We start from the raw sequence: 27,566 nt of genomic DNA on the forward strand, positions 1-27,566 counted from the left end.
GCTTACCTCTCCATGCTTCTTTTTCTTTATATTCTCCTAACTGACTAAGAGGAAGCAGAGGTCTGCTTTTTTTTTTTTTTTTTTTAAATGGAGATAGATAATTATGCTTCATCCCTTGGTGATAAAGGAAATTTAGTTAAAATGCACTTTCTGACTTATACACTTATATAAAGTGTTTTGGTTCCTGTTCCTGTTTGAGCCAGGACTTCTCTGTAAGCCGTCAAGGCTTTTCCACTCAGGCCACAAACAGCAGCTGACAACTCATTCTCTGACCAAAATTAAAGGCATAATGGGAGCAGATAAATAAGCTTGTGCTCTCTGTCCTGTAAATCCTAGTTATAATCAGCTTGCTTCTGACCATCTTTGTGGTGAACTGGTTATTGTAATTGGATAAACCTAATTAAATACAATGCTTCTGCTTTAGGCTTAAGTTTTAAGCCTGCCAAATGTCATGCTATAATGACATGCTTTAAAATAGTAAACAGTGATAAGAGGCAGATATTGCTAGAAACTGTAAATCACTGAAACAAACAAAAATTATATGACTACCTGACAAGCCGATGCTTTTTATGTCAGGCCCAGGATAAGCAATGAAGTTATTCATTGTTCAATCACTTCAGTGATCTGGATGCTGGAAGTGTGCCTTCAGCACCTCCAGGAGCGTTAAGGCCAGAAGTTGGTGTTCTCTCTCTCCTTTGTATTTGTGAAGCTCCACCTTGACTGATCTGTTTTGGGGTCTGCCCTTTTCAAGAAGGTTATTTGGAAACAGAACACTTGGGAACAGTGTTGGAGCACGTGGCTTGTGATGAGAGGATGAGGGAGTGAGGCTTATTTAGGTGAAAGGAAGAGTAGGGGGAGGTATTGTAACAATCTACAATTACTTGAACAAAGATGATGACACCAAACTCAGTAGTACCAGATAATGTAGCAGTAATAACAAATTATGGAGTGGGAGACCCAAGGTTTTGGGAAGAATTATGAGGAAAAGTAGTACAGGTCCACATTGTCCAGGGCCATAGGATCTCCATTCCTGGAAGTTTTCAGGACTCATGGCCAGCTAAATTCGTCTTGGTGATGTCAGCCTACCATCAGAGCAGGCGTCCATAAGTCACTTTCAGCCAACTTTCCTGTAGCTGTTTTCTTTGCCACTGCTTAAGTGACTTAAGTAATACTATCTTAGTGCTAAGGTGAAGTCTTTCCTTTCTTTTTCTTCTCCTAATAAGCTTTATTAAAATTATATTTTATTGCTTCAGTAGAGAGTTCTGCTAAAAACAATGTTGAGTTTAAATGTAGCATTCCATTTTATAGAAAATACCTCTTTTTATATTTATTTGAGTAGTCTCGTGCATCTGGTAGTGTAAATATGTGATGTTAGGCATGTCTTTATTGCTGTCATGGCTGTACTTTTAAATCTGATGTAAGTCTCTTCTTCTAGGAGCCAAGGCCAGGTGTGCTTCTCTGAACCAATGCACGACAAAATCATCTGGGCCATTGCACTCAGCAAGGAAAGTCAGTGAGGCTAGAGGCAGTCAGTTATTGGGTAAAGTTACATTTTCAATTATATTCTTGTATCTGTTCATCTTGAGAAAGAGGAGCTATGCTAAATAACTTGAGCAGTTGAGACTGTCAGTCCATTCTTTTCATGCATAGTTCACAGTATTAGAGATAGGCTCTACAAGATATTCTGTATATATTTATTTATCTGGAGGTAAAAGACAATGTACTTCAAGTACATTGCCTGCTTCAAACTTGCATCTAGAGTAATATGTACTTAACTTTGCATTTCAGTGTCAAATACTTGCTTTATCTTTAGTATTTAATTGAAATTAGTCATTTTTAAAATTAGTTTGAATCAAAGAATAAATTTGACTCCTCAGACAAATTAAGTAATAAAAGATTTTCAATTTGTGAGTAAAGATGCACTTGCAGCATTCAGGTCGAGGGAAACAAGTACGGTTGTGGTACTAATCTTATTGATAATACCTACTATGGGGAAGTAGACAGCTGAATGTGATAGTTGTTGTAAACAGGCCTTGTATAAACTCCTGCATGTAACTTTCATGCTTAAACTTAGCAAAAAGTGTTTTCCTTAAATTGATATCCTTTAAAATAATGCAGCTCTTAATTCACTTTTCACCTAACACAAAAACAATACAGGAATTGTAGATTAACCCTCTCACCGTTTTCATTTATATATAACTTGATTAGGTACCTTTTTGTACCTGCTTTATGTAAATAAAGTTACTGGAGTATATAGCTGGAAAAAAACTATGATGCTGCTCATATGTGTAGTTACTTTTTGTTGCCTGTTTTTTATTCCATTTTGTTCTTTTGTTTAAGATAATAAATAAACAGTGCTACCCAGCTTAAATGAAGTATGGTAACTGAAATAGAAAAAACGTTTGATAGGAATTCATTTTCCAAATAATTTAACCTTTTTCATACCAAATCTTTCCTTTAAACATGCAATCAATCATCACAAAGATGAAACTAAAACTACCTATATCATGAGGAAATTATGTACAAAGAGATACAAAAGTGCAACTCTCTCCTTTAGTGACTTGAAGCATAATTCTGCTTTCTATTCTGTACATCATAGGTACTCCTGGAAAAAACAGACAGCAGAGTTTGTCGGTTTATGGTTCTGGTGAGTTCTCTGGAAGTATTTTTACGTACTTTGAAGTGGAACTTAAATTTGATTTACACATTATATTAGTATATTATATTTTTTCTTGGAAGAATAGTTTTGCAACGTAAATTCTGTAAACCATCGCAGATTCTGATTTCAGTTGATAGAAGGTGAAGTTTTGTCTACTTAATGTCTTCTGGTTACCCGGTTTTTAGAGTATGCAGTCTGTTCTGTCTGTCATTCTCTTTTTCCAGTGAAGCCTAAGAAGGTTTTAACACTAACAACAGGAGGGGGAAAAAAATGTGGTAATGAAACTTAGATGTAGATTTTGCTGTTTAGCCTAGCTGAGGTAATTAATGATTACAGCTCATGTGTTGTGGCTTTAACATAAATAGTCATGCAGAATAACAGGTTTTTCTGGAAGGTTCGTGGTAGCTCCCCTATTAGTGTCAGCTGTCTGTGTTTCTGTCACTGGAGACTACACTTGAAGATGAAATTATCCAAGCTTGTTAGTGCATGTGTCTGCTTGGATGGCAAGGGAGGAGTGGCAACTGATTAAGTGGCAGATGGTGTTCCAAAATCTGGTGGAGTTCATGGACTTCATCTTGTATTTGTTTTCAGTGGTCATGCCAGTCAGGGCACCTGGTGCTAGTTTCTCCCTGCTGGGAGAGAGAGAGAGAGGCCTTCAGATTGCTATTCACAGAAATTTCTAGGTCTTTTTCAAGAGAACATGCAGTCAAAATTAGTTTTCTGAGCATCATTGAGTACGTGCTAAATTAAAAGAAGCTTTTAATTACTGAAAAGCTTTTTTTGAAAGATAGTGAGGTTCACTGGGAGGGAAGCCCTGTGTCCCCTGTGAGTGAGTAGCAGATGTCTTTCTCAAAGACGTGCTGTAACTAATTAGGTGTTATGAATTTGAGCCTGGAACTGTGGAGTGAAACTATTCTGACCTGTCACTTGGGTACTGTGGTAATATGTTTTTTACTAATTGCATGCATGTGAGTTGAATGTTTTGCCTTTTACTGTTTTGCTTGTCAAGTGTCTGACTAGCAATTGTGACCGAGTGCTTTGCTTGAGATCTCTCATTATTACAAGTCAGCTCTTTGCTCATATAACAAGACAAAGTGCTTATTCTGTTTGTTACTCTTACTGATATTTGCCTGAAGTAACGTTTAGATACTGCCTGACAGTACAATATCTAAACATGAGCTTGTGTTTGTCCTTTATATGTAGAACTGCAGAAGATGCTGCTGCTAGGAAGAGTATTATATAATGCTTAGTTAGGTTGAGGTAACTTGTGGTTAGGGAGAAGCTGTGTTGTCTCTTGGTTAAAAGCTTCAATATGAATCTTTCTTACAACTATCACAGTGCTTTTTCTGTATTTTCCATGCAAAAAAACAGTACTCTCACCCTTTTTGCAAGTTTTGTGTAATCTTTGTTGTGATCCAACTTTTCCAAGCTAATAGAGAATGTGACTACATGTCTTTGAAGTATTACATTTAGTGCATTATACTGGTGCACTAAAAATGTGACTGTAAAGTCTAAAATAGCCATAATGTTTAGTGATTTATTTTTTGACAAATGTTCTTTAGCACCTTATTTTTGCCAGCTGAGTAGCTGCATTTTAGTGTTTGTCTTATGAAACCTGTTTCTTGTACTGAATCAGCTTCCAAAATTGGGTGATAAACTTGTTAGACTTCAAAGTTAATAGCTTTGTAACTTACATATAAATTAGTATAGTGTTCTATTTATGTGCACAAGCTTTCTGATAGAGAAGCAAGACTTTTTTTCCATCTTCATAGTTGCTGATAGTTTTTAAATACAGAATAAAAGTATTGTGTGTCTGTTTGGATGTTCAATGTAGAACGTCTTACACTTTAAGACTGTCTCTTTAAGAAGAGACAAATGATCCTTTTTGAAATGAACTGAAGTAATGCCAGCTGGTACCATGTAAAATGGAGCCCAATGTCTTTTTTTTTTTTCCTTCTTTTAGTTGCCTTGATACTACAATGCAGCCTTGTTCTAATGATTGTATCTAGTTAAAGCTTTTGTTCTCTTATTTCGTGGTTAACTCGTTAGTTAACTCTACAGCTTTTAGCGTCATTCAGTGAAGGAGTTGAACATCACTTCTATTTCTTGCACATGTGCTCTGCCTGAAGTGTCAATACTGTAATGACTCGAAGCAGAACTATATGGGGGGGAGTGGGGGTGGAAATATTGAGTATCCTATCAGTGTATTAATTGTCAAGCTCCTGTTAGTATGTTCTCAAAGCTGAAAAAATAGCAAGCATTTATACAGTATCATTTCTGTTCAGATTGTGCTTGTTATTTGTTTTCCATTCCTTGAAAGAAGTTGCAAAATACCTGGATACGCTTGAAAAGCAAGATGCAACATGCTGCTAGTATGCCTGTACACCTGGAGAGACTAGTTATTTACTGCTGTTCCTTTTTTGTTTGAAACTCTGTGTTTCTCATGAGTGATCTTCCAGTGGATCAATACATTTCTACATGCTCTGTGGCATATTTTATAACACTGGCTTTAATGCCAAGGGAAAATATGCTTTATTACTTCTTAACTTGCTAATTTTGGATCACAGTGTACTTGTATGCTAAATGTATTATCTTAACGTAATTACACAGTATCACAGTCTCGTGTGGGTTGGAAGGGACCTTAGAGATCATCGAGTCCAACCCCCGGGGTTCGAGCCCTTGTGTAGCAGAGCGGCACTTCTGTGTAATTATGACTAAATCAGTTGCCTGTTGTGAGCTGTAACTTTGAACTAGATGCAGAAGTTCCTTCAAAATGAATTCAGTTTGCTCTCTTTTCTTTGTTTCTCCAGGCCTCCCTCTAGGAACAGCAATCTATCTCTCATATCTGGGCAGTATACTACAATGTACATAGGAAGTGAATATTTAAATATCATTTCCATTCTTGACTGAAGGCTAGAGAAAGTAATCTCTTTTTGCAAGTAAATGTCTTTTTTTGCAGTTCCAAAAGTAAAGCTATTATTTTAGGAATTAGGCATGCAAATCTTTGTTGGGAATCTTTATCATTCTGTTCAGTGACTCTGAAAGGGACATATGGTTTACTATGGATAATTTATGCTTGTGACACAGCAGTGTTATCAGGAAAGCTAGGGCAACTGTTGGACAATACCATTAAGTATTATCAGATGAGAACAGTGTGTTTTGTGTCATACTTATCTCTGTTGTGATAGAGCATGCATACTAGAACCAGATACTAAGGAAGGCTATAGAAGCAATGAAAAACAGTCTTCATTCAGAAGCTGCGCATACTGCATCAGGAAAGGTGGTGCTCCACTTAAGAGTTTAAAAGGCTGCTTTTTTAATTAAATCATCTGTGAGAAATATAACAGTGGGGAGGAAATTACTTCAGTCAAGCGGCTTATTGCAAGAATAAATGATAGTGTTAATATGATTTTAACAGTTCATGAAGATCTCTCTTGGAACAGGCTGATACAGGTGGCTGCTGCTGGCTTTTCACTGAAACTCATACAGGATATATCAATAGGATGCATTTTTACTAACACAATACTGTAGTTCAAAGCAAAGTGTATGGAGAATACTTCTGTAGATTCAGTTTATTTCATGCCCTGTTTAAATCCAGATTTAAATCTTAAAGATTCCTTGGTAAGGTTAAGGTTACCCTTAAAATACTTGTACTTTTGCTGTCTAGAAAGCAAATAAAGCAAAAAAAAACCACCCTTGAGAGTCTTAAAATACATCATGATACATGTATTTGTAAATAAAAGTGTAAGTTTTCTTTTAAAAATTAGAAAAATTAAAAGTGGGAGCTGATTGAGTATTGTTATGAATGTCACATGCTTAGGTCGTCTGTGACTGCTTTGATTTAATTTACCATTAGTAGTTTTCAGTGTGGTAATGGCAGGTTACCCTACTAATGAGGGATATCTTGTCAAGCAGCTTATTACCTCTGTTTCTCCATTGCTACTTCTTAGATCTGAAGGGCTTTCTTGGTATAATGTGGGTTTTTGTTTAGTTTTTGTTTGTGTTTTCTTTGTCTCGAGACAATCTTTTAAAATCCATAAGAGAAACTGTGCAAGTAGAGTTGCATGGATACTTAAAAAGACCTTGATGTGCTTGCAAACAGAAGTGTTCATGGTTGGTCATAGAGCAAGACTGGGGAGCTCAAGTGAGCTAAAAACACGATAGGAAAAACAAAACACGATAGGAAAAACAGTGCTTTTGATGACAGTTCTAATTATAGGTCATAATTGGCCTGAACAATTATTGCCTGAACAAGACATGCAGAGGACAGTGAAATGTTTTTGCCTTGGTCATTTGAGCACTTATTTTTGCCTATATCTTAGTATTCACATTCATGCGTTTTCCCAGGTATATGATATAAATGTTATCAGGATTGTTGAGATCTCATTTTTCTTGAATATCTAATTCTGCAAGCGCAAGATTATTAAATGCGTAATAATATTCAGTTTGGAAGAATGTTATTCATATAAAAATATAAAATTCCAGTGGTATTAAATTGCTTTAAGAAAAACCCAAAAGCTTTGATAGAGAACATTGCAGTTCTCTTTGAGAATTTGCAACAAACTGTACATCAGTAGTGCAGGTAATTGTTTCATGTATCCATTTAAGAAAACACAAGGATTCTGTGTAGTCTGGCATTTTTGTAGAAAGCAAAACTTGCTTTTGAACCAATTCAACTTTTGTTTCAGTCTCCTAATGCTCTACCCTGCTGGGCTTGAGAAATAAATTACCCTCAGAATAATTCAGGAAACACTTGAGAATATTTCTACGGAGCTGAAACTGTAACAATTATAGATTTAGTATGTGTTTAATAATCACAGATAATATTTTACAGCTTGGGAATTGTAGGACTTTTTCTTCTTTATCTCTTGATGTGTAACAAAAAGATCAAGTTTAAACATGATAGAGTTATTAGTACTGTGCATTGGAGTGATTGTTACCTTTATAGCTGTAATAAAAAATATAGTCTTTTGTTGACTATATAGTTCACATCTGTGTGAACTATAAGGACTATCTGAATGACTTGATTGTCTGATCTGGCCTTAGACCGCTTACAAGCTAATAAAGAATGTCTCTATAAGCATAGACCAGAATAGTTTTAAGTGGTGTAGCTATTACGTGTGGACCAACAATAAAAACAGGTTTATTTTCTTACTCTACAGAAGTGCAGAATTAAGTTACATCTATGAGAATTAATTTATTAAAAGTTTTATTAAAACTCAAATGGTATCTGCACTATAAGACCTATTTCAAATGTTAGCACTTTTAGGAAAGGACCGTTTCTCTTAATTAAAAGTGTGATATTTGAGTTGTGTTTGTTACTATTTAATTCTAAAAATTCTGTGAGAAAATTGTTCTCAAGCTTCAGGCAGCCACATTCCAAACTCTTGATAATGCAGAAATGTTCTGACTTCCTGCTGCGGGAATGTTTGTGTCACTTTCATAAGCACAGAGCTTCAGATTTCTCACAGATAATTAAATATTTAATAGGACAGTCACTGTATGAGCAGAGGGACAACTAAAATGGCCATCTTCAGATTGTATAAACCCAGTTACTGCTGATACTTCAAGAACGCTTTCCAGTGCTGGGAGGTGAAGTTTATGTCTTTTCTAGCCTGTAAGTCCATCATCATGGCTTTAAATTATGTATGTTATTAGGATTAGTCAGAGCTGCTAGCTCTCTGATTCTGTGATGGTTTTTATTACCATTCTGTCTGAACCACTTCTAAAATAACTAAATTCTCACTTTTTTTTTTTCTTTTCAGTAGTTAAGGGGCAGTAAAATTTTATTCTGTGAAGAGATGTTACAGCTTTGACTGACTATCAGGTTTAGAGATGAACTGTTTTCATTTTGTTATTTCCAACTGAATTGCTGTATGCTGTGCTAAAAAGTATCACGTTATTGGAAATGCCGCCCTAGAGCTTGCTGCTTTTGTGGTAGTATCTCTGTATTTCTTTCCTTCTGAAGTTAAATATTGGTATGGCGCACTTCTGATAATCTGAGAGGTTAGTTTTATATTTGTTTTTGTTATGATTGTTGTTTTTTGCTTGTTGGTTTTTGTTGTTGTTCTTTTTTTTTGTTTTGTTTTTACTCCTTCAGGTACCTCGAATTATGCCTGTTCTTTTATGTGTTCACAGTAGACACTGTAAATAATCAGGTGTTGCTGGACTTTTTTTTTTTTTTAAGTTACTTTGAAGTTCTCTGAGACAATGTGTTATTCCCTTTACCTTTCATTAAGTCTTTCGTTTCACTGATTTTTTTTTTTTAATATAATTTTTTCAGCAAATAAAGTAGCTGCCCCTGCTGCTGTCATCCCCTCTATTAGGGATCTATGTTGATGTGACATTTGAAAGACCACAGAGCTGTCCCAGAAGCACAGAACTTGTGCATTTTGTGTCAAAGATAATTACACAGCGTCTAACCTGAATATGTCTGCATTTTTATTTGCACACCTGGGCATACAGTGAATATATGAAGCCTACAAAAGTTGAGTATAACACCTGTGATGAGCTGCCTTGGGTTTGCTCGGTGAACCATGAGAGCTCCAAGCTGATAAATGACCAGTGTATCTTGGAATATGTGCTGTTCTAATTGTCTTTATTTACAGTGTTGGTTTTCAGTAGGGACTGTCTGCATACTGACTGTTGTTGTGAGGCTGTAGATGAAAAGAAGTTGCACAGTGCATATCCACCAGTATTATATGAATAAAGCAATTAGTATTTGTAGATCTGTAGACTGTGACCCCAATTAAAAAACAAAACAAACAAACAAAAAACCCAAACCACCACCTTATTTTCGCTGTTTCCTGGGAGCAGTGCTCATGAGGGTTCTTGTATGCACCCAGTCTGTTGTTATACAGCATAATTCCCTAGTACTGAAGTAGCTGTTTTGGGTTTTTTTTCTGTCACATCTGGGTAGATCATTGAAACTTCATATTTTAAGGAATGCTGCTCTAGTAGGAGTGGTATTTTTCACTGTAGCCTAGTAGCAGTTTTGCTTTGAAGTAGTGAAGCACAGACTTTGAGCATGTTTAACAGAAATGCCATCTTAGAAGGGACATCTTGTACTAGAAGAACACTGAACTATTTACTATTTCAGTTCCTGTTCTGTGTCAGGAAGAGGTTGTCTTTCTTCTTCAGGTGAGGCTTTGAGCTTAATGTCTCTGAGCTGCAAGCTGTGGAGCATGGCAGCATGTGTTGTCTGCAGGAAGAAGAGTTTTTCAAGCTGGAGCACTGGCTGGAGCAAAATAGTCAAATGGAACTGGTGAGGGAGTGGTAACTTTCCAGAAAGAAAATCTAGGTCACACATTACCCTTTTACTCTTAGTAGCCTTTTTCTTCTCTGCTCCCTTTGCATAAGCAGCCGGCTCTCAATTCTTGAATTAAAGCATGCCAGTAATATCCATCTGCTCAGCACTGCATGCTCTGTCTTGTGACATGGAGCCATTTGTCTTCTGCCAGGGCATCTCAGATGTAAAGGTCTATCTCGTTTGCCATGAGATGCTCACCTTGCTCAGAGGCTTTCTTGGTGGTGAAGAAGAAACAGAGGCAAGAGAAATGTGTTCAGATACTAAAGACTTCGACTTGCAGGGCTGAATTTAGAGCCTGCGGATGCCAGTGTCCTCTGCTTTTTTGTCACATTGCTGGCTTTCCCCAGGGAGCGGCAGATGCACTAAATCTGCCAGGATTAAAATAGATCTCTCCCCACCATCAATCTGATCGTGTCATTAGGTATTAATGCATTTAGCAACCTAGAGTGAATTATGTGATTGCAATGGCACAGAGTCTTTTGTTTTGCTCAGGAAGGGAAGACGGCAGTGAAGTGTTAGTAAATAAAATCAGAGTCCTTTTCTTCTCTGTCTGTTCTCTGTATCACTTGGTATTTTATTTAACTACTTTCAGGTGCTATTTTCCATCACCTTTATCTGTTGTAGATGATCTCTCAGATCCTCATATTATGCATGAAATGTAGAGAGTGCATGTTCCTGTCATGTTGTGCTTGTATCCCATGGAGCATGACTCTGACCTTGTGCCCTGTTGACACAAGATGGTCGTCGTAGGAGCACGAATACTGATCTGGAGGAGCCATTTTCCTAAGAAAACAACAATGACAGATATTCAGTCTGTGAAGTTTACAGTGGAGTATGATGGGTATGAAGATACTGCATTGGAAGTAACCTTTTGAGTTAAATTTCTAATAGAATCTATTCAAATAGGAATGGGCAGGCTTCTCCCAAGCTGCTTGTCAGAGCTCTCTGAATGTTGCATGCTAGATGAGTCTGACATCCCTCTAGTGCTTTTTATTGGTGCTGTCAGGTCACTCAACTGTATAAAGCAGTCTTATTTTAGGTTCTGGGGCTTGACAGGATTCCTAGAGCCTAAAAAGGCTTGTTTGTTTGTTTTGTTTAAAAAAAAAATGGGAAAAAAACAACACCTATAATGTATCTGTTTCTTTATGGCCTATTTCTATCAAGCTAAAGCTAGGAACATATTTTTGTGTGTCTGTAAAAGATGCTTTGGTGTCTGGTGCAAGAACTTTCATGTCTGTATAGAGCTTTTATTTACTCGCGTTTTGCCTTGTGATTCATTCCTTCCTCTGTCTCCAAACTGGTTCATTGCATCATGCTTGCCCTCTAGAGATTCTTTGTTTTAGCTCCTATTCCTAGGAAGGAAGTTAAGGTTTCACTGAGGTACTTCTACTAATTTTGTTTTTACAGGCTGTTGAGGAGTTCTTGATCATTTTCACCCAGGCATTGTTGCAAAGACGGGGAGAGATGGTGGTTTATGTTTGGGGTATTTTTTTAGGTTTTGGGGTGGGTTGGTTTTTTTTGTTGTTTTCTTAAGTGATTAGACTGCCTCTGTTTTTGCAAAGGCAGCATCAAATCCAAATGGGTAGAAGGATGCTTACTTCATGGAGCAGTCCCTCCTTTGGGGAATCATAATAGGTAAGAGGAAAGCAGAAGAGAGTTCCTGTGGTTGCTCAGAGAGGAGAAAAAAAAACAAGTCAAAATCTCAAGATGTCGTCTTCAAGGGAGGATTTTACAGTAGTGATCAGATATTTGAAGAGGTGGCCTAATGAGCTATGGTGAGTACACAGGGCTACTGCAGTGTGTTTTAACTAGCTTTATGGCTTACCACTGTGTGCTGTTTCCAAGCATAGGAGCCTGTTACCTTCCAGCACAGGAGGGATCGTCACCTCCTTGGGTGGTTGTGCTTAATTAAGAAAGGTCTGCAATTGCACGGCATTGCAAAGGTGCATGAATCTGCATTGTTAGTGGCAAAGCTTTTCAAACTCAGAGGAATCTGTGAGGATTTTATTGCAGTAAAGTCATATGTGCACTGCTGTGTGCGTAGACTGCCCTGGGAACAGAAAAAAAAAGCTACTTTATACTTATATCTTCATTTCTAATGACTCTGTGCAGACTGAAGATGTAGTGTTACCATATTGCAAAGCCGGTGGTGCATTACGATGCTGAGAAATAGATGCTTTGATATGCCATGGTAAAACATTGAGCAATGTTCTCGTACTGTGTGCAGTGGAGGTTGGTTTAGCAGGTCTCATACCTTGATGAAGGGCTGCAGTTCTTTGGGTGTGCTTAGTGAGCTGCTTCACTGTTACTGCCCTGCCTTGCGTGATGCTAGAGAGATCTAGAGCTCAAATACAACAACAAAATGCTATTTTTAGTTCTAGCAACACTGGTGGATTTAAACTGTTGTGTATTTTGAGCAAGTAAAATGTTACTGCAGACCTATCACGTTATAGCAAGGAGAGGGTATCACCAGTAGGATGAGATCTGTCAGTGTGATTACGTTTGCTTTGGGTGATACGTGCTTCAGAACAAGTTGACTTAATGGCTTCTGAAACCAGAGGAACTGTTTGAGGGCTGGATGCTAGAGAGCATTGGCTGTAGCCTAATGAAATGGTAGGAGTAGAGTATCAGTGAGAAACTGATTTCGTTGTCTCTTTTAAATAAATAAAAAAGAAATATATCAATTCTCTTCACCAGAGCCTGCAAGCAAACTGAAAAGGAGGTGCCAGCTGTTACTGCCCTGTATTCTGCATTGGCTTGAGTGGTTCCTGCTTCTGTGCCTTCCCAGCAGCATTTAGGTGCATTCAAACTCAGCTGGCAGTGATCTGTTTTGGTATGAAATAGATGCCTGCTTCCTTGAACCTCTCCGGATAAATGGAAGCATCTGCACTGCTGAGCTGAACAGTACTTTCTTTAAGCAGATCTCAAATAGAGAATTGCTCATGCAGAACAGATATATTTGTGGATTAGTTAAGATGTTAAATGTTGACATACTTAACGCCAGAAAAAAACCCTGGTAGAAAACGTTAGCTGTTAAGTGTTTTTTGATACATTCCTGTCAATTGTAACAAACTGTTTGGAAAATGCAGCCTGAAGTGATCCTCGCTAAGGAATGAGAGCTGCCAAATGTCTCCAGGAATATTCAAGCAGTCTCCGTGATAGTCTCTGAAGAACAATTACATGGTCTGTGACACTGCTGGATGATACATTCATCTGGGGAGACCACCCACTTCCTCCTCCTCCTCCCTCTCCTCCTCCTTTTTCCTCCCGTTGTAGCTCCCAGTCCTGCAGAGTCCCGTAGCAGATTAAGCGTGAACACTGTGATGTAATTCAGAGGCTGTTTGTTTTCCAAATCACTAAGTCGATTTTATTCTGAGGACAAGCTTTGTTTCTACAACATCTGGTGGGGAGAAGCTGCCAGCAGCATTTACGCTGTGGATGTCTGCCTTTTCTGCTTTTACTTGTCTGTACATAAGGAATAAGGGCAAAGGAATGGAGATTTGATTATTTCTTCAAGGTTGTTTTCTTTAGCAAGAATTGCTTGACTTCTGCCAGCGGTGATTTAAAAGCGTAGTATGTAAAGCTACATGGAGGCTGTTTCTTGCTTGCTTACCTTCTAATTGAACTGAAGACATGTTATGGTCCCCGAAATTTTCCTTATCCAACATGCGTATACGACTGACAGCAAAGGGATTGCTCCGAAACATTCGTCTCCCTTCTGGCTATAAGAAAAGCACTGTTATATTTCACACAGGTTTGTATTTTTCCTATAACAACTAGAGCATGCATTGGATGATATCTTGCTTACTTCAGCAGCAGTTTATTTTTAGCAAATAACAGCCATTTGGGGCATAAAAGTTTTTGAATTACACTTAGAAGTCTGACTTATAAGCATAGTTTCATATTCTGTATAAGTAGAAAGCATGAGCTCTGTGTGCATTCATGCTGAGCTGCTCGTTTTTAAGATGAATATTATGTTTATGGAATGCAAATCAGAATTTGCTCTTTCCTTCTGCAGTACCAAAAATAGAACTAGGAAGTTTGTACCATTAAATATTTATCTAATCACACTGATGATTATCTGCTGGGAGTTCTTTTCTGTACCATGAGTGGGAGGTGGGATAGGAGTGGGAAACAAGACAGGGTTTCTCAATGTGGCTTTGTCTGTTTGTGAGAAATATTTGAATACTTGTATGTACATCTGTTGTCAGACTTGTCGTGCTGAACGTCTTATCTGCAGATACATCAAGAGAACTCTTTTTGCTTGCTTGTCTTGATACAAACGTAACAAGTCTGAAGTTTTCTTGCAGATGTTTTGGGGACTTTCAAGACAAGTATTTGTGTATTTTCATAAATGAACATTTAAAAACTTCTCAGCTGCATATGACCTGATTTTTTTCATTTTAAATGTTAGGTAAAGCAAATAAGTGGAGTGGGAACATAATTATGGATGCTAAGGATTGTTCCAGGGAATACATGTGTTGTTTTGGTGGAGGGTTGTGACTGTTTCTTAGCAAAGGTAGATGACATTAAAGAAAATTATAGTAGTTTTCCAGTTACGTAAGTCTTTCCTCTGTTGCACAGTTTGTGATTTTTTTCTTGCATTTTACTTATGCAGCTGCTTGCTCCTCCCTAGACTAGATCTGCACTAACTCTTCCTGGGGGGGGATTTCCTTTCTTTCTTGAACACTGTTTTTGGCTGGTACTTTCTGGGGTTTAGTTCTGCCGGGCACCTTTCCTTCCTATCCCAGCATTTCACATAGCAACCTAAACCATTTATGCCCCATTGTCACTTACTCCTGGTGAAATATATTCAGTTTCTGAGTTTGTCTTGGATGTTAAATTTAGTTATGGGCATAATGACATGCTGATAATTTAAACTTAATATAGGATTCTGTTTGCAGCTTGGCTTTTTATCTAGGATTAAAATACCTTGATGCTAAAAATTCTTATATCAGTGGTGTAAGTAAATGCACAAAGACTGCCTCATTTTGCTAGTAATATAAAATTTTCACGTAGCACATATTGCAGGAACAGAAACACTGAAGGAGAAATGGACAAATAATGTTCAGTCTTGTTTCTATACGATCACTGGCTGCTACTGAAATTTTGTATCATTCTAAGAAATAAAAATATGTCAAGGCATGTTTCAGGGTAATTCTATAGTGGAAACAGCCCGCTTATTTTTTCATTTGAGTGGATATGAAAGTAAAAACTTCATGAAGAATATCTCTGTTAAATACAGCATGTAAAAACTACATGGATAGACCTGTGTTCCAGTTAAGCAGTGCTTTCTTACTTAAGAAGTGCTGGATAGACTTTCTGTATGCTTTCTCTAGCTTCTGTATAATGCACATTAAAGTTACAGAACTAAAGGTTCAGGTAAATGCTTTCCTCATGTCCCCTTCTGCTTTACTGTATCTGCATCTTGCAGGAATCCAGTATGCCAGCAGAAAGCTGACCAGTGATTAGCTAGTGCTGAATGTACCAAAGTAGGGCATCTGAAAACCAGGTCATAGTCTGTCATGGAGAGTCCAAGTATGTGTGCATACTGTATTTTAAAAACAGTGGAGTGTGTTGGAAGCTACCTTGTGATTATCTTGGGTTCATAAAATTCAGCAACAGTAGATCAGACAATGATAATGTATATCACAAGCCTGAAAGGTTCTTGTTTTTTGTTAAATACTAGGAGGAGCCATATTTGTTTTTTACTGTTTTTACAGCATAGGTCTGAGCATCTCTTCTTGTAGTGGTTTAATTGGGTTAAAAAGATATTGCTTTTTTTCTAAGGTCACGTTAGTGATGAGGAACAGAATACATAGGGATTGTGTCAGCAAACAAGGCAGAGTAATTGGAAAAAAAGAATTTCAGGGTTGATGCCGGAATGTGAATATATATGGGAAAGAGGGCATTACATAAGCATCATTCATTTTGAGTCTTGGTGTAGACTGTGCTAAGCATAATCATGGATTTCACACATTGCTCACTTTCACGTTAATGTAAACTGCCTTGGATGACTGTACTGAGACATTTGTGGCAATTGCGGCAATTGGATTTGCCTGTTACATTCTGTCTGATAGTTTGAGGTATAGTAACTTTGTGAATTGTAATGTATGCCCTATTGAGATGAAATGAATGGAATTGTTGAGTTTCTATTCTGATTTGACAATATGCTGCAATAGTTTGCCAATTTCTTCTCTGGTTGTAGCTGGAAGCACAGTTTACACTGGCATTTGGTTAGTCTAGATTAATCATCGTGTCCATAGTGAAATAGGTCCTTGTGATCAAGTGCGTTTACACTACATTACATTACATCTTGTTCATCTGGAGATGTCGAAGTAACTGCAATAGTTCATATATCTAAGAAAGTTACAAATCAAGTAAAATTAGGTTTATTTTTGTAGGAATGGAATAAATCAGAGAAAATTTACTGTGAGGTGTAGTGCGTATTAAGGTCATCCAGCTTGCTGCCTTGTATCTGATTTCTGTCTTAGTATACTCCATGTTGCTTTGGGTTCTTCATAACCAGAGGTCTCTTCCCTCTTTAAATGCAGGAAAATATCAAAAAGTCTAATTTCTGCAGCTTCTAGAAGTATAGTACAGCTGCATTGTTAGCTGTGTGTAATGAGCTTCCTCAGAAAACATTTAGTTTACTTATGATGTGACTTTCTACAAATAAGCTTTACAAGCAACTGCAACAAAAATCGCAGTGCTTCACATTTGGATAACAGAAGCTAAATAGGAACCAAACTTTCAGTGATTAAATATAAATTTTGCTTTAAAAAAAATCCTTAATGGTTTAATTTTATTATTTTTTTTACCAAAGAATGACTAAAATCTTTCTGTGCTTTTCATGCATCAGTGGTGTGACAGATGAAATCATCATCTGTGCGTTATTCTGTAAAAACTGCCAGAGAAAGATATTCCTCTACAAATGATTCAAGATATTAATTTTGATTTATTTGCATTTCTTTTTGCATAAAGATAAAGTTCTACACAAGGAACCAGTTTTGCAAATGAAGATCAAAGTTCCTATACCTTTTGTTTACAGAGGTTTTTCCATTGTATAATGAGCTTTACTGTTGCTTTTGTGGTAAATTTTTGTCTCTGTGTTTTCATAAACCCTTCATGGTGCCATTTTTCTTCTTCCCTGAAGCAAACTGTACTTAGTATTCTTATCCCTCTGGTGGCTTTCATTGCTTACTAAACCTTGTTACACTTAATACTTTGGGAATTAAGTGTCTCCAAAGACATCTGATGTCATTACAACAAACTCAGCTCAGAAAATTTCCTTTCCCCCTTACTAGCAACAGGCAAACACTGCAGGCCTGATTATTGAGCAACTAGCAACCATTTCTGATAAGGTATCTTCCCTAAATCTTGGTTCAGATGATACTGTCTGTGGCAGGTAACGATTTCAGGTCTGGATTTTGGCCCTCATTAAAACACATGTGAAATTACATCTGTGCTTAGCAAAGCAGTGCTTTATAGCATGTGAACAAAGTGGTGAATATTCTGAAAGCCACAGGTATCATGAATTGCTTAACTTCAAATTTGTCTGAAGAATGACTGAAGTACTGATTACTGGCCAGTATTGCAGGTTCCTACAGAATCATTGGGAGACACCCAGTGTACCCAGCTCCACTAAGTGTTCTAAATCTGAAACTCGGCAAGAGATACTTGTTAAAGGGTGAAGATGCTAAATATTTGTCACCTACTGAGGAAATAGACAGTTCAGGAATGAGAACAGCTTGTCTATTCTGAGCAAAAGTCTTGAAGTCTGAGACTCTTAGCTCCTGAGTTCATCTATTCAGAACTGTGTACTAAATGAGCATCCTGGTATGCTTTATTTAATTTAATAGATTATAGCTTCAGTAGGCACGTAGCTAAGTGGAGGATCTTTTCAAGTGGTGAAATTCTTGCATTTTTGGCATGGTAACATTTTAATCCTTACAAATTCCACCCAAGCCAGGTATAAAATGTAGCTAACTCCTAGTTCTTCTCTAACAAACTGGACAGCAAAAAAATAGTAGCTTTTTTATTTTTAATTAATAAGGGAAAAAAAACAAAAACAACACAAGAGAGAAAGAACAAAACACCAGAGTCAAAGCAGTGATTTGTATGGGTTGCCAACAAATTACACTGTGTATGTATTTTAATAAAGCATGAAAGTGAATGTAAACAAGGAGCTTTGCTCAGAAAAGCTTAGGAAGAAGTGGAAGAAGCAGCCTCTGCTTTCTGGGTCTCAACTATAGTGGGTGTTACTGGATTCTGTTGCTCCTTCATTTACACAGATTAATTATCTTCGAAGAATGCCTCACTTATTTGTCAGCATGAAATGAGTGGAATTAATGCTTCAGAAGACAATTAATTGGAGAGTAAACACAAAAGGTCTAGCAAGATATCTGTGCTCATATCATTGCATATGCTAAATTTGTTCCCACTTGGCATGCCTCACAGGTGAAAAAGATCTGGCTGTAACTTCTGTTGCAATAGGCTTTGGAAATGACAGTCAGCTACAATTACATTAAAACAAACAAAAAAAGCCAACACCATAATAGCCTTGCTTAAAATTATTTGAGTTTATCCAAGTGCTGTAAAGCTAGACTTAAAGTTATAAATTCTGCTTGCACCAGTTTGTGCATAAGCGAATAATCAGCAACCATATTAAAAATGGCTTTAATTCTGTGAATGTTACTGCCTTAGTAGAGTTTAGTTTGAGCTTTTTGAGGATAACGATACTTGGAAATTTCTGTGTTAGAATGCAACATTTTGAGTATTAATAGCCAGTTAGTTTATTGTTATTCCCCTTCCTTTGTAGGCACAGAAAACTCAAGATGTTCAAGGGGGTTGAGGTAGAAGGCAAAAGGTTTCTTGTGCTTTATAAACATATCTGATTAAGTGTGCTGTGAGGGTAGTATAGTAGTCTGCAGTTCACTGCAGTCATGTTGGTGTCAAACAGATTTGATTTAATTAGGTCTTATTTTTGAGAGGAGATTTGTTAAATAATTTATTTCTGTCACAGTAATGCAGTAAATGAGCGCTTCATGATTCTTACTTAGTGATTTAGATTAGATCTAGTCGGGTCACCAGCACCTTTCTAATGGCCTGCACAAATCACTTTTTTCCCAATCAGCTTTTGCCTGGCATGGAAGGATTGTTTCTATTCTTTGTCTTAAAGGGAGAAGACGTGATCTTCTGAAAAACGGATGTGTCAAACATATTATGTACAGCTTTTCATCTTTTTTTATTAAAACAACATCAACAACAAAAAAAAAAGTCTAACAGTTAGGTTTAACTGTCCACATGCTTGAACACAAAAATATCCTACCTCGAATTACTTGGCTTGTGACTGGCTGAGATGGTTCTCTACAGCTGCTGTTTATGAACTTTCCTTTGGAATCATCTAAACTGATGTCTAGCACTTGTAGCACAGAAGTAATAAACTTCTGTTTATTTACTATTTAAATTTGTTTTTGCTACTTTTCATCATGGTACTGTCCTACTAAAGCATTTATGACCAGTAAGGGTTCCCATTCAAGATACTTGGATAAACATTTTGTTTGTGAAGTTATAGAAATACTTCTGGCTAGGCAGGAAACAGGACAGCTGGGAACATCTGTGGGAAAATTCTTTATTTGAAAGCTCATCCTTTTCTTAAAGAGAACTTGAATTCCTTCTGTAGAAGAGTCTGAGAAGTATCACAAATAATATTTATTAATGAGTTAAATCCTTCTTCAGTACTGCTTTTAGGCACTCAGATATCTCATTGGCCTCAATTTTTATCTGTCAGTGAGCATTACCAACATCAGAAACACATTATTAAATGTGAAATATTTATTTTGTGCTAAATCTTTTTAGATATTACATAGTAGAACAGCAGTATTGGAAATGCTTCTGGCAGAAGAATAACTAAACTGAATGTATAATGCCTGTTTCAAATTACTCCAAATAAAACTGCAAGCTAGAAGACTTTGTTTTTCTTAGCTGTATACATGTGTACATGCTACTTGTGTAACTGGTCTAAAATCAAAGCAATATTCTTTGTTCAAGTACTAACAGAACAGAACACCATCTACTCAGCCAACTGAAACAAAGCTTTGTTGTTTTCAGAGTGGGGGAAAAACCCCCACAAAGTTGCAGTAAGAACTGAGTAGTCTAAGCCTGTTAAATGTGTATTCCTGTGTCTTGGGAGGAATGTCTGGGCTAGAAGGTAGGCCAAGGAACAGGAGATACATGAAAAGTGAGTATTTTTCTCGCTACCTTTGTTACTGGGGTGGGGTAAGTAGAGGTTTTTTGTAATCTGCGGTCTTGCACGGGAGTCAATATTACATGGGAATATTAGTCTTTGCAGTGTGTTGCAGGTATATCCCCTGGAGACACTGCTGTTATTTGCGCTATCAGCTGCTCACAGAACTTCAGCTTTTTTTGGCCCTCGCTTAGTTATGCAGAAATGGAAGTCTGTCTCCTTCGTAGTTATTTGTTGCCTTAAACAAGGCAACAGGCTTGGGGGAACATCAAGCACAGAGTGAATTCAGTGAATATTCATAAGCAGACAGGAATGGAATGAGCCTATGACAGGCATGGCAAACATTCCCATCTTGGTGAGAACACTGGTGCCTGCTGGGCAGCCTTTGCCAAAGCAACCTTCAATTGCATGTTTTGGCTAAGAGTCATTAGAATGAAAAGTCCCTTGGTTCCAGGTCTGTGCAGCCAACAGTGGAAGGGTTGCACACCCCTTGAAGGGTGTGGGGATTTGCATCCTGTGGCTAACAAAAGCTCTGGGCGCTGTCCTGTTCTTTTCTTTGTTTTGAGCTTGGCAAGGTGTCTCTCAGTGGGCTCCACTGGGTTGCTGCCAGGCACAGTTCCTCTGACAATGGTGTGCAGTGTTTTAGGCATGTCCCTGGGGAGAAATGTTTGCTGCTTAATAACAGGAAAGCTATTTGTCATAACAGGAAATATAGAAATAGTTCCTTGACTGGGACATGATGTCTGCTAATGATTATGTAAGTACATTTTTTGTAACTTTGGAGAAGGGCACACTCCAGCAGCAGATGAGAGCAAGAGTTTGGTCCTTAACATGTCATGTTTTCTGTCTCATGATTTCACTGCAGTATGAGTTAACATTGAGTTTGCGTGGATGATTTTGTCTGAAGTGATTCCCTTACAATGCTTATTTATTCTTTTGACCAGCAAATTGTATTTCATCAGTTGGGTAGCTTTGAAGTACTTTTCTGAGGTTAATTTTAGAGACATTTAATCTACACTGGAATTCTTTAGGATGTGCTGAACTACTGCTACCTCATGAAAGAGATTCTCCTGAAGCTGTGAGGTTATGTCCAGTTATAATGGCTATTTATGTTTTTCTTTCTCCAGAGACTTCATTTCATGTTAACTGTGTTGATCCATGTAATCAGAAGGAGGAATAGCACGTGCGCTTATACTATGAAGTAAAATAGTAGTAAATATGAAAGTGAAAATTATTTTCACTATATAAATATTTTCTTAAAATATAAGCAGCCTTGGACTTTAGGATATATGTAGATACCATTTGTGATGCCTTAGAAAAACAGTACTGATCTACATTACTTACAATTCTTAAATGAGCTATTAAATACTTATAGAAATAAATAATCCAGTAATTTCATACTAAACAAATATAAGACTTTTCCTAGTGTGATCTCTTAGACATATCAGAGCAGACCTCTACAAATAATCCATATTGTTTCCATCCACTCTTTACCCAGTAACTGCTTCTATGTATTTATTTATTTATTAGTTGTAGGAAAACACCTAATTGGGAACTGAACTGGAAACTTTCATCAAATGAATACAAATGAATCAGGGGGATTGGACTAGATGATCTTTAGAGATCCTTTCCAATCCCTGAAATTCTGTGATTTTATGAGAAAAATATTAGAATTGAACTCTTTGGTCATTTTTTGAGGGCAAAATATCATTACAAACACTTTAGCACTCATTGTAGTGCTTTCTATATGCTTAGAAGCACTTTCACCCAGCTTTTTAAAGAACATCCGTGAACTTTAGTGTGATCTTGGATGTATTTGTCTTTAAATGGATATAGAGTTTCACAAACGCAGGAAGCTATTGTTGGATACATTCAGAAGCAATCTTGGCACAAAGACAATAACACAAAATATAACCAGTGCTCTGGAGGTTCATTGCCTGTCCTACTTTTTCATCCATAATGTCCTTTAGGCAGCATTTCAGTCTCTTGCTAAAATCCAGTGACATTTGTTACGGTCATATAACATCAGCTCGTATGAATGTGACTGAATAAATGGCTTCTGAGTTCAAACAAAAACAACCACTCTGTCCTTTCTCTCCATCCCTGATAACTGCAGATACTGCAGGAGATGATGTTGTTTATTAATGCGCTAGTCTAGTGGTGAAAATGTATTGTACAGTTCTTTTCAAGGAAAGGTTATTTCCCTGCTATCTGCTGGCCCTGAAGTGGTCTCTGAAAGACTTCCAGTGGTTCGGGAATACTGAGTGAGAAGTATCAAATTCTTGGATCTAGTGCAAAGTTGAGCTGGTAAGTGTTCTGGCAGCTAACTAACCACATACTGTTCGTGAAGGAAGAATTACTGCTTTAATTTCATCAGTTGTACCTGCTACTGATTTAAAGTTTGGTGATTCAGTTAAAGTCCAAAATTAGGTTTTCATTTATTTTCTGTGTGGTTGGGAGTTATTGTTTTTTGGGTTTTTTTTTATGGCAATGAAGTAGAGCTCCATAGTACATAAGTAGAAAGTGTCTTTCAAACTTTGACATTATGCTAAGTGCTATGAAATTCTTTAGGCATTGAAACTCAAATAGATCCTTCCTTTCTGGCTGTGCTTCAGATGTTAACTCCCTATCATATGTGAAAGCTGGGAGCTACAGGAAGGTTGGACTTGTCTCTGGTGGTGTTGTCTGAGGGTTTCTTACATGCACATGCATATAGGTATGTACGCATAGTGGCCTTCTTTCTGCCACTGCACCTTCCTTTGCCTCCACTGAAAGCCTTTTCTCAGATGTGAAGTTATCCTAATATTTGCAAAGAGATAATTTAGCAGCCCTGAATGTATTCGAGAAGGGTGTGTGGAGATGGAAGGAAAGGCTTGGGATTTGTATTGGGGAAGCAATTCATGGTGTATGGGAAGGGTTTGCATGTGGTGTGGACTAATCATGATTGATTTCCTTGATTTGGTTGACTCTGGGTCTTAATTTTGTAGACAAACTGCAATATGAAGATGAAATATATGTAGCTGTGATGAAGCAGTAGAGGGCACCAGACAACAAGGAGCAGCTTCCTGTATGGGAGATTGGAATGGAGAGAAAAGGTGGAGGAGAATAGACAGGAACAGGGGATCTCTTTACTTGCCTCTCTTGGCAATTGCGTGCCAGGGTTGACAGTACTCAGCTGCAAACTTAAGAGGGTATGCAAAAAAGAGGACTCCCTCGGGTATCTGTCTGCCTAGAGCAGCATGTGAAATAGAAACTTCATAAATTGTAGACCACTTACACAAGCATAACTACTAGCTTCTGTGTAATAGTGCTTTCTTCCCTTCCTTCAAGAGCCAAATAATTCAATGATTTAAGGTTGCTTGTGGTGTATCTCATGAACTGAATTTAGCAACGTGCCTAAAATGATGCTAATAAGTTGGGAGATATTTCAAAAACTTCAACTTGGTCCTTATTGATCCAGGCTGAAGTACTGCTTTGCAGGAACCTAAAACAGCTGTACAAAATCAAGAGCCATGTTCTGTAGGACTGGTGACACTCTAAGGAAACAAAGATGCATCAGTGTTAATCACTTCCATGAGGGCATGGTTTTGGTTGGGAAATACTGAGGCTTTAATGGGTAGTTAATTTTAATAGGCAAGTGTATACGGGGACCCACTTCAAAGGCTGCTGTGGGTGAGAGTCTACTTTATTGGGGTAGGAACTGGAAAGATGAGGCTGCACTAAGAGCAGTCTTAGTGCAATATCACAAACTTGTGTCTTAAGTATTTTGCTTACTTTTGTTTCGTGGCTGCTCCCTCAGTGCAGGGAGGATTATCTGTCTTTCTCAAAAAGGCAGCAGGAAGTTCAGACCATTGCTCTTTGTAGCAGAGGGTTTGCTACACGCTGTGGGTTAAGAGCCTGAAAGAATGGGATACATTTCAGATTACCTAGTGAGGAACAGGCTGACAACTGTCTGTAGAAGAGCCCTTGCATTGGATTAAGATATGCTTGAAGTTTCCAAGCCTTTGGTGAAAGGCTTTAGGAAGAAATGCAGTTAGGAAAAGTGCCTATTCTCTCTCTGTCCTCCATTGCATATGTTTGTAGGTTTCCTTTCACTTGTGTTTTTGTGAAGTGCATGATAATAAAATGGTACCCTTAGTTTTTGCTCTGTTTGTTGTGTCAACAAACATGATGCTAATAAGAAGCAGCGTGCTATGAATTAAGTTTCTAGGAAACAGCTTCAGGCTGTGAGACTCTTGCATTGTCTGTAAGCACTTGGTCCCTTACCCACTAATCAGGCTGTAGCGGACAGTGATGCGTTTGTCATGCTGATGGTTCTACTTCAAGGGACGTGCTCTGTCCTTACTGAAACCCAGAGTGACTGTGAGATAAGTGGGCTGAGCATGTCATGAAAGCATTACACAGGCACAGGGTTCTTTGAAGTGCGTAACAACATCTGAGGCTTCTGTCTCCTTTTCACTGTCCTTTGAATAAGCATATCCAACCCTATGCTTGAAAGTGAGGAATGAAAAGGAATGAATTTAAAATCACGTTGAGGCTGGTAATACTCAGCAGCTGAGTTGGCATGAAAGGACAGATACAGACTTAAGAAACAATGCTTCTGACAGTGCCTTGAGTAGTACATGCTGGTTCTGCACTCCCCCTCCAGCACTGCACTAGTGTTTAATAATAATAATAATGCTGAGAAATCTTTGTATCTCTGCAAAAAATAAAAGTAAAAAAATAAAAAGCCATTTCTGATGTGTATGGTTTAATCTCACTGAGTCAGATTAAGCATCTAAGTCAGGTTTTACCTGCCTGTAGTTAAATTTTGTTCAGTTACTGCAACCTTTTAAAAAGCCTCTTTATGCTGTTTTTGTTCAGAACACCTTGAAAAAGGTTTGATGGCAGCTAAATAAATTGATGCTTCTTGGCACAGGTTTGTGCCTGACCTTGCAGAGGGACAGTTCAAGTGGCTGCAGTAAGAGTGAAGGAAAGGGAGCGCTGCCATTCTGTATTAGGAGATGTGTAGCTGTCTGCCAGGCCACATTGATATAGAGGGGAGCTGCAAGGTGGGAAGTGGTGTTTGCCTTCCTACAGCTGCTTGAGTCTGGATTAGCTAAATAATTTAGTGGAAGAGCTTCGGATGTATAGAACCTGATGTATAGAATTTCAGCTGGGCAGATTTATCCAGGCACGTCACTTAAGCATTGCCACTGACTAGAACTGGCTCCTGACTGACATGCTTGAAGCATGAACAGCTTAAGTCAAGACTGCCTGCCCTAGTTGATGTAGTCAGGCCTGAAGCCATGCTTACAAGCAAACCCTGACTTCTTCAGAGTCTGTATCTGTGTGCTTGCTAGCCTGGGCTCTGGGAGACACAGAAGGGACGTGTTCACTATTTGCCAAGTTGAATGCAAGCAGAAATTGTAGTTGACTAGGCTGAGGAAATGCCATGGGGTTGGAAGACTTTCACCCAAGCAAAGGATTTCAGGCTCCCCACAGCATTAGGTTAGTGTTGTTGTAATTTCCCTGAATGTTTGTGTGAAACTGTTTCCTGGGTTTGTACCTCAGAGCAGGAGTTGCGAAATAATTTAGGATTGCAACTTACAGCTAGCCAAGTTTCCATTTCCTGTCTTATATGTTATATAACATATGCATAGCTCCAGATTTAATCCAGCAGTTTCCTTATTTGCAGGAATGTTCTGAAATGCCATAGCATGTCATGAGGCAAATGTTAAAATTAAAGTGGCAAGATCAAGTTGTTGATTGGTCCGATCCCTTGCTCAAATAATGCATATGCTTTGCAGGAGGAGGGAAGAGAACAGGAGAGTTATAGGGATTATTTTGAGGTGAGTTATCTGTGTAGAGAGTAACATATAAGAAGTAAAGCTATGTACTCAGTTATGGACTGGTTCAGATGCTAGATTGAGATATGGCAAGTCCTGAAGGAAAAAAATCTGGACTCAGACCCATTGGTCACACAGGACTGTAGCTAATGGGACCAGTCTTATATCAGGAAGAAAATATAAATTCTCTGGAATAGAAGTCTGTGGTGTGTTTGGTTCTTCAGGCTATGCTAAAAACAGGTAGACCTTCAATTTTACTTCAGTGTGTATTGGCATATTTGCAGAAGCTTGATCTAGTTGCTGATTATTTTTTCTTGTATTTCATTATTCTGGCAGGGGCTAGATGATCTTTTGAGGTCCCTTCCAGTCCCTGACATTCTGTGATTCTGTGATTGTTCCAGTTTTCAATTACAATTAGGTGTAAACCAGAGTTTTCAGAAAGGAGAAAAGCTACCAAATTGTTGCAACTAGGTGCTATTTCTCTTATACACAAGAAATGAAAATATCTGATTGCTGTTTCAGGCCTCACCCCTGTCAGGGCTGTACAAAACATATAGAACATAAAGCAATATGCTGTGTTACTTAACACTGTAAAATATAGCTATTAATGTAATTTAGTGGATTTGTTAACATAAAAATTGTGTGGTGCTTTCTTTCCCTCCCCACCCCCCCCGTGTTTAACTTCATGGATTTTATTGGTTTAGTGGTTTGTTGTAGCAGTGGTAATGGGAGGACAGTTGGACTAGATGATCTTGTAGGTCCTTTCCAACCTTTTGATTCTACAATACTATGGTTATATTCTTATAATATTACAGCTATAAAGAAAATGGTGTCTTGTGTTTGGTAGATAATTGTGCAAAGTATTTATGTGACACATTTTTTAAAGAAGAGAACTAAATCTTGAATGCAAATTATTATTGTTTGATTTCCCTCATTCTGTGAAATTGGGTTCCTGTTGTTTCTTTTTTGTTTGTTTGTTTGTTTGTTTTCCCTGTGAACAGGAGAAAACTAAAATGTTTAAGCTGGCATCAAGGATAAAGGTAGCTTAGGTAGAACAGAAGCTGATGTGCAGGGGTTGTTAATTCTGAGATTATAAATCCTAAATTGAGAAACTTGTACATTGCTGAAGGCTATTATTCATGTGCTGTTGGCTGCCAAAATATGCTTGTTGGGAGGCTGGCTGTAAAATTCAAAGTACCAGCAAACTCATTGGAGTTTGAGTTTGTTTTGTAACATCTACCCACAGGTTAAATTTTAGGTAAATCTGGAGACCATCTCCCAGATTGGAGAAAAGCAAAAGAAATCTGCCTGTACATAAAGAAACTGCTCTTTACGAGTCACCAAAAAGTGCTTAGTGATCAGATGCCTTAATTTGAAGGGGAACTGTGCTGAGCACATAGATTTCATTCTCGGTAGAATTAATGTTTTCAAATAAAGTGAAAAGCCACTTACCAAGGTGAATATGGTATTACAGCATAAAGTGCTTGACAGTTGGGTTGGATGAATGATACAGAAGGGAGA

The 27,566-nt window shown here is 37.8% G+C and overlaps 1 protein-coding gene across 6 annotated transcripts in view; it reads left to right on the forward strand.

The window, feature by feature from the left end:
• Positions 1-27,566, forward strand: part of MTUS1 (microtubule associated scaffold protein 1) — a 109,294-nt gene that overhangs the window by 48,175 nt on the left and 33,553 nt on the right. For all 6 annotated transcript variants that reach the window (XM_015862199.2, XM_085545340.1, XM_015862198.3 and 3 more), the window contains 2 exons: positions 1,436-1,540; positions 2,600-2,647. In XM_015862199.2, coding sequence (XP_015717685.2) covers positions 1,436-1,540; positions 2,600-2,647 — 153 coding nt within the window. The remainder of the gene's footprint in view (positions 1-1,435; positions 1,541-2,599; positions 2,648-27,566) is intronic.

Source organism: Coturnix japonica, chromosome 4 (assembly GCF_054131305.1).
Source record: "Coturnix japonica strain WE chromosome 4, WE-NBRP24, whole genome shotgun sequence".
NCBI lineage: Eukaryota > Metazoa > Chordata > Aves > Galliformes > Phasianidae > Coturnix > Coturnix japonica.